The following is an 18,628-nucleotide window of genomic DNA, read 5'->3' on the forward strand; positions in this document are numbered from 1 at the left end:
TTGGTTTTGCCTTGTAAACGCTTTGAAGATCAGTTCAGTTTTTGCTTTTCATTGTCATACTAGAAGAATTAAGCTTGTTGTAGATTGAAAGAAATATGAAAAATAAACATCCTTAGCACACAATAGAATAGCTTTTAGTCAAAGTGACGACCTGGTTTTTGATTAGTTCATTGGCTTCAACATCGTGAGTTATGATACTCATGATGGCTTGTGTTATTTTCCAGTTTAGTCCATCGTTCTCTTTATTGTTGGATTTCCAATGTAATGAATAAATGACAAAGTTTCCTCTTTAACTTATGTATTTCTTGCTAGCATGCCTTAGGCCAGACAAGATCTGGATTCAGGCCACAGTTTGTTTGTTTTCAAGTTTACTTGGACCATGGCCTCCCTCTTTTGGCCATTCATTCCAAATAATATGTACTTACCAAGTCACTCTATACTGCCATTAACGTCTTACTAAATTTCCGTAGGCTTCTGCCCTGTATCATTATTTGGGTCCCCATGGTGCTTATCAGAGGGATCCGGAGGACACATGGCACAGACCTCAGAGATCTCTCTGTGCTGTGTTTGTTACTGGATCCCCTTGTCCTTTCTAGACCTGTAACCTTGCATGAGCTCTTCAGAATTCAGAACAAAAAGATTCTGACTTTTTCTCTAACAGTTACAGGGTACAGAAGGTTTTACACATTTAGTTGTCAGTGAGTTGCAGCACAGTTTTTTTTAAGGGTTACAAAGAGGGTAGCATTTACATTGCATTATCCTATACATTTTACATAGGTATTTGCACTACCATGGGATCGAACCCACAACCTTGCGTTGTTGACGCAATGCTCTTAGCACTGAGCTACAGGAAAGCTATGTAGCAAATGTTAGTGAAGACTAAATGATGACTGTTATGGCACAAAAATGTACAAACATTGTAAAAGGGGGTCAGTGGAAGATAATACATGTAAAAATGTCATGTCATTTCAAACCTGTGTAAGAATTTATTTGTCTGTGCAACACAACAGAAGATATTTTGGGCAATTTCTTGGTGGTTTTATGTCCATTCAACGGAAGTCAGTGGAGTCCAATGCTCTTTGGTTACTTATCAACATTCTTCAAAATATATTCTTTTGTATTTGGCAGAAGACAGATTTGGAATGTTATGTGGTTGAATAAATTATAAAAGAACTTCAATTTTTGGGTAAACTGTACCTTTAAGTAAATGTAGGTGTTAATGTTATTTAGGGCATTTATTACCCAAGACCAATAAACAAACATTTATTTGTTGACTTTTCATTTTCTCTCTGAACATATTATCCTTTATTTGTCTCTCTCTGGCTGGTGGAGGTACCAGATGCTGATTCCTTGGGGTTCCAGGGCTCTGGCCCCGTCCACCCTTGTGTTCTGCCAGATCTTGAGAGAGAGGGACATGGAGATGAGGTTGAGGGTGGAGCACAGCCTGTCCCGCTCTCTTCCCAGATGGCTATTGCGGCAGTTTTCTATCTCTCTTTACTTTTTATCTTGTTTCTTTCATCTTCTGTTTCTTCTTCACGTTCGATCAGACTATGCTTCTGATCAAGCAATCGACACATACACGTTCGCGACCAAATTTATGTGCAGTCAGCAATTCAGCTAACATCAGGAGATCAATATGAGAATGATCTCCCTGGATGACATCACACCTCAGAGCGAGAGGCACTGTTTCCAAAAAAAGAGAGAGAATCCCACATACCAATACCTTCTAGATAAATCTTTCTGGCTGTGTATCAGTAACGATTTCCGTTGCTAATCGCTTAACACCATGATATGACTTTATAGCTTTGCTGATGTAATATATACGACTGCACGCATATGCTCCATTAAAACCTTTGCTTCGCAGTTATTTCCCTAAACCTTTTTCTCATCTCCCTGGTTGTAGCCGTTGTATCATTTTGCAGTGTAGGCGTGTATAAAGTGGTTGTTGTGAGAGACGGTGCTCCCTAACCTTCAAGCTCTCAATGCACCAGAGCTTCTCGCTGACGATACGGGGGATCTCAGTTTGGCAGCGTATAGCGTTGTGGCCTTGGCTGTGTGCTGCAGGAAAGAGGAGGCATATCTGGCAGGTGTCTGTGTCATTTTCACAAAGCCACTCACAGCACAGAATACTCGACCAATCAGTGTTCATAGCGCTTCCTTACGCAGCAGAAAGAGCCACAGAGAGCATGCGTCTCCCCCTCCTACCGTATCTCCATTCCCTCCTCTGCGTTTTCCCATCCTTCGATCCACCCTCTCCACATTCATTTCATGTCTTTTCATCAGCCTTCTATTGGCTGTTCTGTTGCTTGTGGTTTCCATCAAACCCCCTAACCCCTTTTGTGTATCGTCGTATGCACTACATGTGGGTTTTCTCCTTGAAAAAGGAATGTTGAATATTTATTTGCTCTCATGTCATTCCTAACGTATATGATTTCTGTGACACATATAAGTATTTTGAAAATGATTGATCATGCTCTTTTATCCATATAGTCATAAATAATGACTGAGGATGTTAGACATCTTTTAAAGCTTTATAGAAGAAACAACGACCGAATTGTCATTTTTGGGTGAACTGTCTCTTTAAATTCCACACACTGCACCATATGGATGGGTTCCCTTTACAAAATGAATCTTACAGCAACCCATTCTCTCTCTCCCTCTTTTCAGTTTCTCCCACCCATTTTTCTTCTCTGCCCCTCCTCCATGTGTTTTCCACCTTTGGGTATGCGATGGTTCATGTCATTATGGTGCAGTAAGGCAAAAGAAGCCGAGAGCTCCAGGCAATACATTAATGTAAGGCTTGCGACCGCTTCCCCTCCCCTCTCCCCACCTTGCTCTACCTTCCCCTTGCTGTCTTACCAACACGCTTGCATAGCCGATTACATTAGTGGTCAAATATGATCCTTTCTCCAGGAAGCCGCTTGCCTGTGTTACAGTATGCATACGGCAGAAGTCTGCGCGATTTTGACATATTAAATTAGATGCTTTTAGTCAATGGATTTTATCAATTGATTTATAATTAAATCCTCTCCACCACTCTTTGTTTTTCATTTAAATTATCCTATTGATTTTTCTTTTGTGCTGATTCAGTGCAGCGAATCTGCCGCAAGCACTGAGTGGTACCATTTACCCCCTGAGAGGTGCATGCGTATGTGTTTATGATGCGTGTACGTGTTTAATGTATTTCATTTTGTTGTGGTTGAGTTTAGGTATATTAGTATGTTTAGCTATTTAATCGTAAGCCTCTCTAAGTAAAAATGCTTTTGTGTGTTTAGCCTTTTTTTGTGTGATGGGGTTTTAAAGGAACGTTGTTTGTAGGTGAACATTTATGCTTTTGCTAGTGCTTTAATCCAAAGCGATTTACATTGCATCATCCTATATATTTTTTTTGAGTATCTGCAATCATTGAGATTGAACCCATGACCTTGGCATTGCTAGCGCTATGCTCAACCTACTGAGCTACAGGAAAGCTGTAAAGAGTCATATACAGAATATACCGTAAATATGCAATATGATATACATAATTATGTGTTCAGAGATGTTTAAAGACCTTACATAATGAAGCATTATGTTTTTATTACCTTAGAATGAGCTACATAAACCACGGGTCCCTTACATGGAATTGGCCGTGTTGTTTCTACAGTAGCCCTAAACGGACAAACTAATCTACAGAGCGCGTTTCATGAATACTTTATCTACTTCGGCAAAGAAGTGAAAACTAGACTACATCTTAATTCTGTGTCAGCCACAATTCGTGCTTTGGAAGGGAGCGGTGTGTTGTGGACTGAGCTGTTGGATGCAATTCACTACCTCACGCTAAATTTCATTAACTGCACATTTAGGTCTGTTAAGGATGCTAATATAAATGGATTCTTCAGTCCTTTAAACCTAAAACAAGCAAACTTTAAGAGGTTCTTTGATACATTATTGTGACTGCCGTTATGGCAATCTAGATAATTTAATGCATTAGAATGATAACTGTTTTTAGGCACTATTCTGGACATTTTGACATCTCAGGTTGTGCTTCAGTAATGCCTTTTTTCATACGCTTGAAAAATTCACAAGCTAACTGGTTACAGGTCTTCCATTTTAATTGTACATTTTAATGTTTAACACAGCCATAATCTATCACAGGTCTGCGTTTTGTATTTTTTTGTACAGTAGTTAGGTAAACAGGATATTCTAAAAGTAAGCAAAAAAATCATTGATATGAAGTCCCCATGAAATAAAATGAACCCTATTTACTGTGGTAGCTTACATAACTTATTTTGCGGTGAAAAAACTTTTTGGCTTCTTAATTTTTAATCAAAATCTAAAAATGTACTTTTGGATGGCTTGGACAGAACATTCAAGGCTTCTGCCAGTTCTATTTCTGAACGAAACGCCTACTTTTCTTGATCCAGTCATATCGCAGCGGAAAGCACAAGCCACACCCTCTATTTTTCTTATTCGATATTCCGTTTTACTTGGAAATACGTCACAATACTCAAATAAAGACGCTTCTGATTTCTGATTCACAGAGACTTTTAAACAACTGTGTTTATTTTTTATTTGTCGTAATGTTATTCAAATGCTATTATAAATTATTTCACAGATAAAATCATTAATTTCAGACACAATTGTGTGATATTTTTAAGACATATTATGATGCACGTGTGGCTGTTGAAACATAGTTTTATGGTACTGTTTTTGATGTCTTCTCGCCTCCTGCTTCGGGAATGTTGCACAGCCGGTGTTGTTGTTGTGTGTTGTAATGACTGTGTGTCACAGGTGACTGCTCCTCTGTATTCTCTAACGGTGTGTTACAGTCTTTTTCATGTCTACAGTTGCCTGAAAATGCTGCAATGCACTGAAATTTGGCAGATTAGGTTAGCGCAGAATTCTCTCTCTGTCTCTTTCTCTCTCGTATATATATGATTCTAAAAGCCAGATTTTGGACATCCATGTCCACCTCTTTAAAAGAATAGTTCACAGTCTCTCTTTATCCCTCTCACACACACAAACACACATATAGCACTGCTGGATATGAATAGAACAAAGAGCAACAACCGGCAGAACTGTGAGAGCTGGCTGGGGAGAACGGTAGCGCCTCAGTTTTCCCATGTCAGACCACAGAGACCTGCATTTTCACCTCTTACAGAAAGAGGGCACTGTCTCCTATTCACCATTCATCTGAATATCGTGACCTACAAAAAAAATATAAGCAATTGTGGTGCAGTGCTGCTTATGAACCCGTGCAAAACGGATCTTAAAGGGACGGTGCTGACCTGAGGGAACTCACACACCATTACACACTGTGATTACATTCACACTTAAATGCTCTTAACTGTATGCTGTACATGTGTTCGCAGAAGACAGACTCTGGATCGTCTTAAACAACCAAACCAAACAGATGTTAGAAGTCACAAAAGCCTCATTTGCTTCAGCTTGCGAATGCAGAATGTTCATGTGGTTTTTATCACTAGCTTTTCCAGTTATTACACAGACGTCTACTTTATATATAATTTTGATAATCGCAGTGAAATCATGAATATTATAACAACACCTATACAGTCAATACATAACATAAGCACCTATAACATTATAATGTTCCTTAGGAATATGGAAGGGGTCACATTTTTTTAGGTTTAGGTTTGTCTCAGTAAATGCTGCAAGTCTATTTCCCACATAGTTCTGTGTTTTTTTTACCTGCTGCTTGTTTTCATGGCATTCTGCCCTTGGGAAGCAAGCTGTTAAGCTCTTATACCATTCCATACTGACTTTCAAAGATCGACTGATGAAATAGAAAGCCTAATATGGTTTACTACTCCATAGGTTGCACATAAATCCTCTCTTGTTGAAACTCAGTAATAGATGTCCAACTTAATGTATTATCTCTGTAGCCATCATCGAGATACTTGTATGAAGAAACATGAGTGATGGGGTTGTATTATCATGCACTATCACTGCACTTTGAGCCCCAAGCGACCTATTATCAAATGCTCTTTACATTCTTTTTTATTTCAAAATAAGTAGCGGTACTCAACATCATTGTCTGTTTCAGGACATACACAAGAGTAACAGTAACCTTACATCAGAAATCCCTGGAAATGAGCTATTATAAGAATAAAGTATGAGGATAAACAGTTTTTATACCAGCTGTAGTATTCATTTGTATATAAAATAAGAACAGTTGAGCGCAGCATGTTGTACATTTGGGATCTGAATGGCGAGGCAATACATTTAAGTTATTTAAGGAACACATAAACAATAGTAATTCCAAGTGCTTTGGGATAGAAAATGTATTACTAATACAACTATTAAATGAGGCTTTCTCTCTTTTCATGTCTCTGTGTCACTTTCTTCATGGCAGACTTTGATTGATTACTATGACTTTTAAATGCATTTTAAAGTGTTTTGTACAATCTTCTAAATGGAACTGTTCACCCCAAAATGAAAATCTTGTCTTAAATTGTCCAAATCTGTATACATTTCTTTGATCTGATGAACACAGAAACAGATATTTGGAAGAATAATTATTACCAAACATTTCCTGGGCACCATTGACTACCATAGTAGGAAAACTTGCTTTATAAATGTCTTTTTTCTGTTGATCACAAAAGAAGATATTTTGTAGAATGTAGAAACAATTCTGGGGCACTACTGTCTACCATTAAAATTTTTCCTACTATTGTATGTAGGTAGGTGTGTAACATCTATTCGTACGGAACCATAACGTGGCAAATTCCACATGGAAGTGATCATTCCTATGTCCTACTCCCTTCCTATGCCCTTCTCCCTCCCTTTATATTATAAACATCCATGTTATATATTTTAAAAAGTATTGTGTATTACTGTTTATATATTGTATATAAAAACTTATTTAAATATAAAATGTAAGTTTATTTGCAACAGTTAAACTTAGGTTATGCCATTAAAACAGCAACATCTGCTGATGGACACCATGGTGCGTTGTCACAGGAACATACTAGCTGAAGATATTGAGGAAATTACGTCGCTCCCTTTGACAAGTGCATTGCAAACGTCTCCAAAGTCTAAACTCCCTTCGAAGGGAATAGGGCATAGGAATGATCACTTCCATATGGAATTTGCCTGGTGATGGTTCGGTACGAATACACGTACCTGTACACCCCTAGTTGTAGGACAAGCATCCTTCCAAATATCGTTCTCTGTGTTCATCAGTCTTTTTCAGATTTGGAACAACTTGAGGCGAGGGTGAGTAAATGATGACTCTGTCCCATTAAGTGCTGCTATTAGTTTGTTTTAATCTGCTTTTGGAAATGTGAATCCTCCTTTCATTCAAGCACTTCATGAAACATTGCTGTCAGGGTTAAAAAGACATAAAGCCAGCATTAAATGCAATGTGAAAAGCATTACTGTTTGCTATGATGAATTGTACCTATTTTTAGAATCAGTTTTATAAAAATCTGCTGAGTGGTCTTTTGTCTAAGAGGTGCAGTATTTGACTAATGATAAGTTTGTTTAGTCGAATGTGGCCTATATTCATTATTCATGTTAGAAAAAGAACAGGAAAAGCAGCACGGACAGACGAGATAAATAATAAAGCAGGCCAAGAGTACAAAGTAGAAATGACCGCATTTAAAGGGACAGCGCGGTCAGAGTCCTGTGACCTGTGATTTGTGTAATTCTGTAATATTTATGCTGTACCACACAGTGCTAAGGAAAATGAGGTCACCTTGTGTCTAATGAAAGTCGAGCACATAAGAAAAACAGAAAGAATACAAAAAATTGCTATATAAAGGCTGGATTTATTCTAGAGAGAAGATCTGAGTGGTTTATAGATGTTGAGACGTTATATAGTGAGTGGCAGAAGGCATTAAAATATGGCTGTTTAAATCATGACATCTGCATCCTCAATTGTATCCACTTCCCATCTCCTCTCTAGTCATCTGCTCTTTAAATGTGCCCGCCTGTGGCCAGATTGCTCACTTTACTAGAATCTCTGCCTTCTGTTTTCAATACTCCAGACAAATCTATACTTCTATTTTTAGCCCACAGTCTTTGTATATTCATAAACACCAACTGTAGATGATTAATTAATGAGGCAATCACTTATTCAGCAGTGGTTTTGGCTTTGCATACCATGGAAAGGAGCGTGTCCATTCGTTTTTCGTCCATTGCATGTAATACAAAGTTATTTGATTTTGGATCCCGGTTTAGTGGCCTACATGCCAGACCAGCTCAGACCTGCATGAAAATTCATGCTGTCTTGAACTTGTGTTTTTAGCTGATTATTAAGGCAGCAGCGCACTGGCAGAGATGAAGTGTGAAAATGCTGCGTGTGGATTACAAGATCGGTCTACTGTTTGGAGGTGTAGTGAAAGCAATATGCTGTTCAGATTAGATTTTTCTGAAGTTGTGCCAGGCATTTGTGCACACACACTCTAAGATCAGCGTTCAGAGGGCTGTAAGACGTTTGACCTTTTGTGTTTCAAAGAATGTGCAGTTTTGTGTTCTGCACAGCGTTTTGCGACAAAATATTGTTTTGTAAGACATTGCATTGGGTTTTGATCCCATCAGGCCACCGGATTTGCTTGAGTGTGTTTTTTTCAGAGCTGCTCTGCACGCAGTTCCTACAGAAAGCCAGCAGGCGTGTCCCATGAAGCTGACACAGTGACTCTGGGAAAAGCACTTAAATGCTCCTCTTGGAATAACACGGTTTACTTTATGCTTCTCATGTACAAGCGAAGGTCCGTCTGGTTGCTGAAATATTTTGATAAGATAATTAAATTGAGACAGACTGGTTGCATCGGACCTTTATATAAATAACTCATAAGAGAATAGATATCCTAAAGATTGCAAAGAAATCAAATGTGGAAATTGTGCTTTGATTTCAAGTAGCTTTAAAGTCATCAATATTCTAGTGTACCATGTATTTTAATTTGATTGGCTCATAAATCACTTTTCAGAAGATATACTATAAAAATTCTGTATGTATTTAAAAAAAATATGTTTTGGGATTATATTATCTAAATATTGATATTGATAAAAATCTTAATAACTTTCAGGCACACTCTCACTCTCTTTTTGTCCAATAAAATGTTCTTTAGTTCAAGACTTTACCTATCCTTAATACCAGCTTGTTCTAAACAGCAATTCAACAAGCAAATCATGGTTATCGTTTCAGTGTGTCCTGCCCAAATTTTCTCCTTTGATAGAAAATACGTCAACACAGGGAAGAAAAACTGCTTCTTCAACAAGTTCAAAAGATCTCTAGAGATCAAAAATACAGCCGTTGAAAAAATTAAGAGATCATTTCAAAATCTTTTTTTTGCTGATTTTAAAATGTACTTCATATAGGTACGTGTAAATTGATCATTTTTCATTCTGGGAACAAATTTTTGTCTGCAGCTGCATGTTGATGAAGAATATATATATATATATATGTGTTTATAAATAATTGTAATAATTCAAGTTTTATAGTAAGAGAGATGATTGGAGGAGGGTGGGTGAGATATAGAGCAGACTGGACACAAACCCTCATCTCCCATACAAGCACCACAGCTTAATGGTGCACATCAAGATCAATATCAATAGTTCAGTCCTCACCATTAGGTTCTAGCTTGTGTTTGTGAGTAAATTCATTTCCAGATACAACATTGTCACAACTTTATACCTATGAGATATACTGACAGCTTTTTTACATTTTTTCTGAGAGTTCACTCAAACACATTTAAGCATTTTATTGAATTGTGCAAGTTATTGATTATTGATGATATTTTGTCCTTGGCGAGTTCTTAGATTTTGTTTAGAAAGTTTGACTGTATGGGGTTGCCTTCGTCTCGAAAGCCACATCTCTCAAAACATTTCTTCCAAAACAAGCTTGTTTTTATGGTTATGAACATGCCTTTAGTGGTGCCTTTGTAACGGAATAGAGGAAAGAATGCACAAATGTGTGCAGCAAACAACCATTAGAAGCATGTCCACACTCCCCAGAGTGGCATTATGGTTAAGAGATACTTTATTCCAGGAGAGTTTCTCCTGCTAGAGTCCTTCTTCATCCTCTAAATCTTTAAACAGTGATGCTCTCAAAGTCCATTCCACAACTCTGCAGCTGGACTGCGGTGAAAACTCAAGGCTTTTCTTGCGTAAGATGTTTTTCGTTGAAGAGATAAAGATTGAATCACACACACACACTTGTAAAGGTGCTTCACAATGCCATAGAAGAACCTTTTTGTCTACACTCTTAAAAATAAAGAAGCTTTAAAGGTTCTTCACAGCGATGCCAAGAAGAACCATTTTTGGTTCCACAAAGAGCCATTCAGTCAAAGGTCTTTTTAAGAACCATCTCTTTCTCATATTTTTATAATCTGAAAAACCTTTTGTAAAAAAAAGAGTTAATATTTAACATTTTTTAAATAATATTTATAATTATAGTGAATGAGTGAGTGTGTGTGCCTGCGATGGGTTGGCACTCCATCCAGGGTGTATCCTGCCTTGATGCCCGATGACTCCTGAGATAGGCGCAGGCTCCCCGTGACCCGAGGTAGTTCGGATAAGCGGTAGAAAATGGGAATGGAATTTATAATTATAGTTTAGGTCATCACGGAGGGCCTAGAGGGGGGTGCGCTACTGATGTTTATTAAACCATTCTGTATAATAATGCTATTTATCTATAAACAAAATATCGTGTTTATTAAACTCTATAATGTTTTTACTGGCATGACATTTGAAGTTCAGATTTACTGATTTTTTAAACATCATGGCCAGTTGTTACAGCAACTTTACGACAACTAACAGATGTGACAGTCCTTCTGATGCTCAGAACCAGTTTTTGTTACTAGAGCTTTGTTTTTCTCTGTTTGTAGTCTGTGAGCAAAAGTTTTTCCTTCTGACAGCAAAGAGGCAGATGCAGGAGGAAGGTGAGCGATGCTAATGATGAGCAGACTTTGGCCGTCACAATATAGAAACTCGAATCCCTTAAATCCTTCAGGGGATGAATTATTGTGTGAATGAACAGGTCATCGAATGTACACCTAGAAACACAACATCTGCTTTCACCTGTCTCGGGCACGCTGGCGTAGCATCTAAAGGCTTGAGTGTTTGGATCTCTCTTGTATCTAGAGCAGAACGTGTGAAGTTCTGGTGATATCCCGAGAGCTGGCGTGTGCGCTTGACACACAAACGGGTCCCTCATCAGGATTTTGAGGGCACCACAAGATGGGCTCATTAAATTAGTTCATGCTAATCGGGTTGGGGAATTAGTTTGTTCTCTAAGGATGCCTCAGTCCTTCATTTGACTGCTCCTCGTTTATCATGGGAGGATTGACCTGACTGCAGTTATTTGAGATATGGCCCTAAAACGTTTTTAGTTGTCTCAATTGAAATAGTTCAGTGGCTCTTTTTGTGTGAGGGTGTATCTGTGGTCTTTACATGTTATGCGATATTGGAACCGATCGCACCCTGCCAGCCATGCTGTTGATGGCAACATCCACAGGGAATCCTCATAGGGAAACAAGTAGATGGGGTAAGGGAGTGAGGTGGAGTTACTGTTCGGCAAAAGGAATGGTTTAACCCAATTGGAGGGGCTGGCAGAGAAGGGGGAGCAAGCAATGAGGGGCAGGGAGTGGGGAGCGTAACATGAGCACTGCAGCATCGGCATTGAACACACACAGACTTGGATACATAGATGCCGGTAATAACAGGTCATCTATAAAAATTCATGTTATAGATGCTGCCAGTGAGGTGCCTTGAGATCCAGGGATTATATTGATTCCAGTTAATGGCAAGAACCATGAATACAGCCACTCAATTCCCATCTATATGCACGAGAACCAACGTGAGGTGACATCTCTGTTTTGAGAATTTTAACCATGCACAGCACACCCTGCCTTTTAACTCGCCGGCCCCTCCCTCGCCCCCTTTCTCCTTCCATTTCCTGATGTTCTTTTTCTAAATATAAATTCGCTCTCCTCCGTCACAGCTTTTTGTGTCTCCAACACACCCATCTTCCTCATATTCTCCCCAGTCCTCTTCTCTGCTTTTACCTCTGCTCCTTTTGTGGTGTTTCCTTCATTGTGTCAATGAGACTGCTGCATTCACACGGCTTCCATTATTTTCGGTGCCTTGAGCTCTTGCGCTGTTTCTGTTTGTTGTTGTAGTGTTTGGCGCCCTCTGTCTGTTTTATAGCTCAGTGCGCTGAACCTCTGCAGTGCTCCGAATCACACCAGGGCAACCTTGAATGTAAAAGTGCTTTTTCAGTTTGTGGGCAGAATTTCACTGTTGCCTCTTGTCAACAAGGGCATTATTGAACTTTAGTAAACAAGTGTTGATGACAAAAGATAACATTTTCAGGTCAAGTACTCTTTCATGGATATTGAGATGCAGGATATACCTTATGTCACTTATTTTATAATCTAAATGCTGGTTTCACAGACAAGGCTTTGGGCTAGTCCCAGATTAAAATGCAAATGGATGTCTTTACTGAAAATAATAAGAAGTAATAGTTTCTTGTGGCTCAGTGGTTAGATCATAGCGCTAGCAACACCAAGGTCGTGGGATCTATCCCAGGGGATTGCAGATAGTCAGAAACAAATGTATAATACAATGCAATGTAAGTCGCTTTGCGTAAATGTAACTCTAAGGCATTTTTCTAAAAGCGGCTTAAATATCCTAATTTAACTAAATCATAGTCCTGACTTAAACTAAGCCTTGTCTATGAAACAAGTAAGTTTTAGTGTTGCAATATTGTGCATGTAGTACCGTATTTAAGTATTTACTTTATGTGATGTGTTATGATGCTTACACTGCAAATCTATTAAAACTCGTACATTATATTCTATAGTACATTTAATTATGGGAAGGACAATATTTTTTTCAGTTTAAAGATGTATTTCAAACACATTGTATTAAAAAAAACATTTCAAATAGTTTAAATAATGATTTGCAGTTCCCCATTGAAGACTCCTTTAACAGAATCCAATTGACAATTTATAAACATAAAAACATGATTCCGATCATCAGTGTGTAGTATTGACAGAATGGCTCATATATTGGTTTTAAGATCCATCAAGTTGTATGTAGACAGGCAGATGTTAAACCTTTGTAGAAATAAATAATCCAATAGTGATGCAATAGTGATCTGATTTCACTTTATAATATTAATGTGCTCATCTTCTCATCTCTCTTTGTGTCTTCCTCCCTCTCTTCCTGTCTCTCTCTCTTTTCTTTGTCTCTCTATCTCTGTTTTTAGTATGTGGCGTTCGGCTCGCTTCTGTTCATCCTCATCTCCATCTCAACATTTTGCTTGGAGACACACGAGGCCTTCAACACCATCTACAATAAGACAGAGAACGTGACGGTGGGAAATGTCACCAAGGAGGAGATTGTGTATGAGGTAGTGACTGACAACTGGCTCACCTACGTGGAGGGCATGTGCGTCATCTGGTTCACCATCGAGGTGTTTGCCCGTGTGATCTTCTGCCCGGACAAGGCGGAGTTCTTCAAGAGCTCGCTGAACATCATCGACTTTGTAGCCATTCTGCCCTTTTACCTGGAGGTGGCGCTGAGCGGCCTCTCCTCTAAAGCAGCTAAAGACGTGCTGGGCTTCTTGCGCGTGGTGCGATTTGTCCGGATCCTGCGAATCTTCAAGCTCACGCGTCATTTCGTCGGGCTGAGGGTGCTGGGCCACACTCTCCGGGCCAGCACGAACGAATTCTTGCTTCTCATCATCTTCCTCGCTCTCGGAGTGCTCATCTTCGCCACCATGATCTACTACGCAGAGCGCATCGGCGCGGACCCGGAAGACCCCACGGCGAGCGCCCACACCACCTTTAAAAACATCCCCATCGGCTTTTGGTGGGCGGTAGTAACCATGACAACGCTGGGCTATGGCGACATGTATCCAGAGACATGGTCTGGTATGTTAGTGGGCGCCTTGTGTGCCCTGGCGGGCGTGCTGACCATCGCCATGCCCGTGCCCGTCATTGTGAACAACTTTGGCATGTACTACTCTCTGGCTATGGCCAAGCAGAAGCTTCCCAAGAAAAAGAACAAGCACATCCCGCGGGCTCCGCAGCCTGGATCGCCCAACTACTGTAAACCAGACGCCCTGGCCATGGCCACTGCCTCGCCGCACAGGCTCATGGGTAATGTGATAGGCGGTATGGTGGGCTCTGGAAGCATGGCAGGAGACTGTCCTCTCGCACAGGAGGAAATCATAGAGATTAACAGAGCAGGTGTGTGTGTACGTGTGTATATGTGTGTGTGAAGCAAACATTTCAATGACAAATAACTTAATGTTGCATTTGACAGAAAGCATGTGTTTTACCCTTTGAAGTTTAAGTGTGTCTTTTATGCACTGGTGCTCCCAGCTCACTTATGTTCCCTGTTATGACAATTTTGTTCATAAGCTCATGATCATCACCTATAGCTTTTCATTATAACAGCTAATACTTCAACAGGGTCTTATATATGATCACGTGTAAGTAGCTGTTCACACAGGAAACGTTCTTGCATTTAGCTCAGTGGAATGGAACCAGAGAAGCTGGGGTCTTTAGAAATGGAAAAAATTGCTTTAATAATTTGGCTTTCATGGCTAGAGACCCCTGTGTGATGCACAGGCAAATACTTTTCTGTAGCTCAACTAACTGAGCATGCTCTAACAATGCCAAGCTCATGGGTTTGATTCCCAGGTAGCGCATGTAATAATAAATTGGATAAAAGTGTTAATGTGTGTATAGACCACCTATAAACGGTGTCTACATACTGAATATAAATGACTGATTCTTGAAATAAGAGACCAAATACGTTTGAGATCTTAGTTTTATTTACTTCTCTCATCAAAAGCTATAATACTTGAAGACAAAGGTCTCGTTTAATGAATGTTGTAAGGGAAAATGGCTTAATATAGTTTTTTCTAAAAAACCTAAGTTGTGTCAACTCCATCAGGCACACTTGAAACATACGATTTATTTATTAAATTACTTTATTTATAGAATTTCTTTGCAGAGGGCTTTCTGTGAGGATTAGGTTTAGGGGTTAGGGTATAGAGTTTGTACAATATAAAAGTCATTATGCCTATGGAAAGTCCCCATAGAAAATTAAAACCCAATTTGTGTGTGGCTAGAATTATTCCCCATACACATATTCCCTATTTTAGACATAAAATCTAAAGGAGTTGATGTTGGTTGGACAAAATTTATTAATCTTCTGTCCTAACCAAGCGCTGCACAGTGAAGCCATTTTTTTTTTTTTAGCTGAAGCTGCCTTAAACATAAAAAATGCGAAATATCTAATTTATTTGAGATATTTTTTATGACTATTAATGAAATGATCTCATTCAGATGACAAAGTTGACGTGTTAAGGCTGTGACTGCAGAAACATTTTTAGTTAATATAAAAATGAATAAATTTGATAAACTTACCAGACCATGTCAAGTGTCAGGAAACATTAAATATGCTTTTAAATGAAAATATAATTAAATATTTACTTATTGTATATATTTTTTTTAATTTGATGCGTCTCTTTCGGTTTCTTCTTTTTAATTTCACGTTTTGAAGTTTTTTAAACACGTTGTTTGACAAAAAGACCGTTTTAGGGCAAGTTAGATTACATCATGCATATAAAATAATTTTCATGAAATTAATTAAAAAAGGCAAATTTCTCTCTTGTCTTCAGAACCAGTGTGATATATTTATCATTTTGACAGAACAGAAATGTAATATATAAGCATTATGTTGCATACAGAAAACATACCCTGCCAGCATCTCAGATTACATCCCAGAAAGCTTCTCAGATAATCTCCCATCCTCTCCTGCCCTCATCAAACCCTTCAGAGAAGGGAATGAAATCATGAGTACCCTCAACCAGCTTCCGGCTCTGACATTGACTGGATGATGGACATGAGGCTCATGTTTGTTTGTGTGTGTGTTTGTGAGTGTTTTTTCTGTTTATGAGGATGCCAGTCAAGATCAGCCGGTGAGCTCATGCAGCCGAGAAAACTCAGTCTGTCATTACTGTGCACAGCACAGATATGCACACCCCATGCTAAGATTAACATGAGGCAGATTAGTCACAGCCTCTTAAATTAGCTTGGCTATATTTGCCCTATATCAAAACTAGAAACGTTTCAGCTGCTTCAACCTCTTTGCCGATTTTCAAGTGATTTTGACACGAACGATACTGACTCTGACAGATGCGTAACAGATCTAACACTGTATTCGTACAAATAAAATAACTGGATCATTTTTCACAAGAGTGATATTTTTGAACAAGCTGTCTCTGAAGTGGATGAAAGCTGTAGTTCAGCGCTCCTCTTCCTTATTTTGCTTTTTCTCAGAGTCCTCAAAGCTGGAAGTTCCAGAGGAAATAAAAGGCAACATAAACATCCTAAATTGCTCGCTGTGAAGAACTACTTTAGCACATGTGCCCTCCTGTAGCTTCACTTCCCACATGCCCTAACACCTACACTATGACATGATATTTGTAATGTGGACACTAAATGAAGTTTTACTAAGTACTACAAAACTTAAAAGCATAAAACTTTTAATGAAGTCATCTGTTTTGTCTTCTGTCACCATGTGTCGAGGAAGCTTTTGAACTGTCTTGCCAAGCTGCAGGTTACTGATCAGGAAAATGTATAAGATTTTCAAGATAGCCTTTTTCTATTGTTAATTTATCAAAAGTAGCTAACTACAATTGAGATTAAGATTTAATCTGAGCAATATTTTGCGGTAGAAAAATAATGAGTTTTTTGTAACACTTCACAATAAGGTTGCGTTTGTTTACATTAGTTATGTAAAGTGAAAGTTCACCTAAAAGTAAAAATTCTGTCATCACTTACTTATCCTCTTGTTTTTTCAAACCTGTTTTACTTTCTTTCTTTTGTAGAACACAAAATAAGATATTTTGAAAAATGTTGTTAACTGGCCCACGTTCACTTTGCGTTGGTTTTGTGTCCATACAATACAAGTGAATGGGGGCTAGTGCCTTTAGGTTACCAACTTTCTTCAAAATATCTTCTTTTGTGTTTTGCAGAAGAAAGAAAAAAAGGTTTGAAATGATGAGAGTTTAAGTAAATGATGACAGAATTTAGACTATCACTTTAATGCATCAGCTAACATGAACTAACAATGAACAATACTTCCATTGTATATATTCATCTTAGTTCATGTTAGTTTCACCATTTACTGATACATTTTTTTAATCAAATGTTAACAAAAGTTAATGTACCATGAACACATTGAGTAACTGTATTAACAATAGCCAACCTAACAAGGATTTATACATGCTAAAAAACTATATTGCTGTTTGTTAGTTCACATTAGTTAATGCATACTAATGGTAACAAATACAACCTTATTTTTAAATGTTACAGAGGTTGATTTAAAATGAAACATAAATATAAACTAAATATAAAAAGCCCCTTTACCTGTATGTCACCATTTCTGTTTAAAATGTAAAATTACGTTTTACTTTATGTACACACAAATTACTTTGTGTTGCATGTTTAAGTCAAAAAAGTCGTACTGATATTTCTTGCAAAATTCTAATAATCACCTCAACATATAAATAATTTTTATAAGTTTAATAGTGTGATGTTTTTATCACCAATTTTTAGTGTGTAAACTTAACTTGTTGGATTAACCAAAAATGTGATGGATTGCGATAAAAAACAGCAAAGTATCATTTTGTTAGCGTTTTTAGAATGAAACATTTACTATTTTGAGCTGAACTATTGTTAAACTGTAATGCAGTAGTATCCGTTCTTTAAGTTAGTTCAACAAAGCAGTGTGATGTTATTTTCGTTATATAGACCGTTTCATGGCGCACCTGGACTGCAGTTATCTTCACGTTTGTGGTTGATTATCAGTCTGGCTAGTGTCTAATAATACAACCATTCATATTTTATTTAATTTATGTTCATATTAGTTAATATTGTACAGTATAAAACTTATATTAAATAAACGATTTATTGAATTTTGTTGTAGGTTAATTTTTAAATATTATTAAAATAAGCAATTAGTTGAATGGGTCCTGTAGTTTTGTTTGGTATCGCAGTGAGATTAAAGCTTAGCCAAGTAACGTTTTTTCACGGTATCTCGCCAAATAATTTACAGGCACTCTATTATTTGTGAATGTGTCCCCGGAAGTTAAGTGCTGTCCATGTGCAGTAACATTTGTTTATGTTGTTGGTTTGAAACGGTCTATAGGATGCTTCGGGAGCACTGTTAAATGGTTTATGACTTCACTGTCAGAGAAGTGTGTAGTATCTAGTGTAGTGAACTAGTGTATATACTCTGCGTCTGTGCAAAATCATTTACAGTATCACATTTTCACATGTCCTGTATATTTAAATACATGACCAACCTAGAATTTCTAGTCAAGGTATATATTACTGCCTTCTCAGATAAAGATTTGTAATGTTTTTAAATGAGGTGCGATAGCAAAACGGGTCTCCCTTCCTTCATCTTTTCCTTCCTCTGCCCTTCTCTTCTTTTTCGGTCTCTTCCATTTATTTAGCAGGCTTTGCCCGTGGCTCATTTCTGTAAATTGTTGAGCAGTAACTCACTTCAGATTAGATATGACAGCTGTGTCAGAAACTATAAGAACAAATGCCCCTGCAGCTTCTTTCTTTGAGTGTGTGTGTGCATCTCTCACTCTTTT

General features: G+C 38.1%; 1 protein-coding gene across 14 annotated transcripts in view; it reads left to right on the forward strand.

Annotated features, from left to right (window-relative positions):
* kcnc3a (potassium voltage-gated channel, Shaw-related subfamily, member 3a) overlaps positions 1 to 18,628 on the forward strand; it is a 51,021-nt gene that overhangs the window by 10,994 nt on the left and 21,399 nt on the right. For all 14 annotated transcript variants that reach the window (XR_008907096.1, XR_008907097.1, XR_008907101.1 and 11 more), the window contains exon 2: positions 13,214 to 14,198. Coding sequence is in view for 5 of the 14 variants with exons in the window: in XM_056752256.1 (XP_056608234.1) it covers positions 13,214 to 14,198 (985 nt within the window). In the remaining 9 variants the exon portion in view is untranslated. The remainder of the gene's footprint in view (positions 1 to 13,213; positions 14,199 to 18,628) is intronic.

This window comes from Triplophysa dalaica, chromosome 7 (genome assembly GCF_015846415.1).
Source record: "Triplophysa dalaica isolate WHDGS20190420 chromosome 7, ASM1584641v1, whole genome shotgun sequence".
NCBI classification, from domain to species: Eukaryota; Metazoa; Chordata; class Actinopteri; order Cypriniformes; family Nemacheilidae; genus Triplophysa; species Triplophysa dalaica.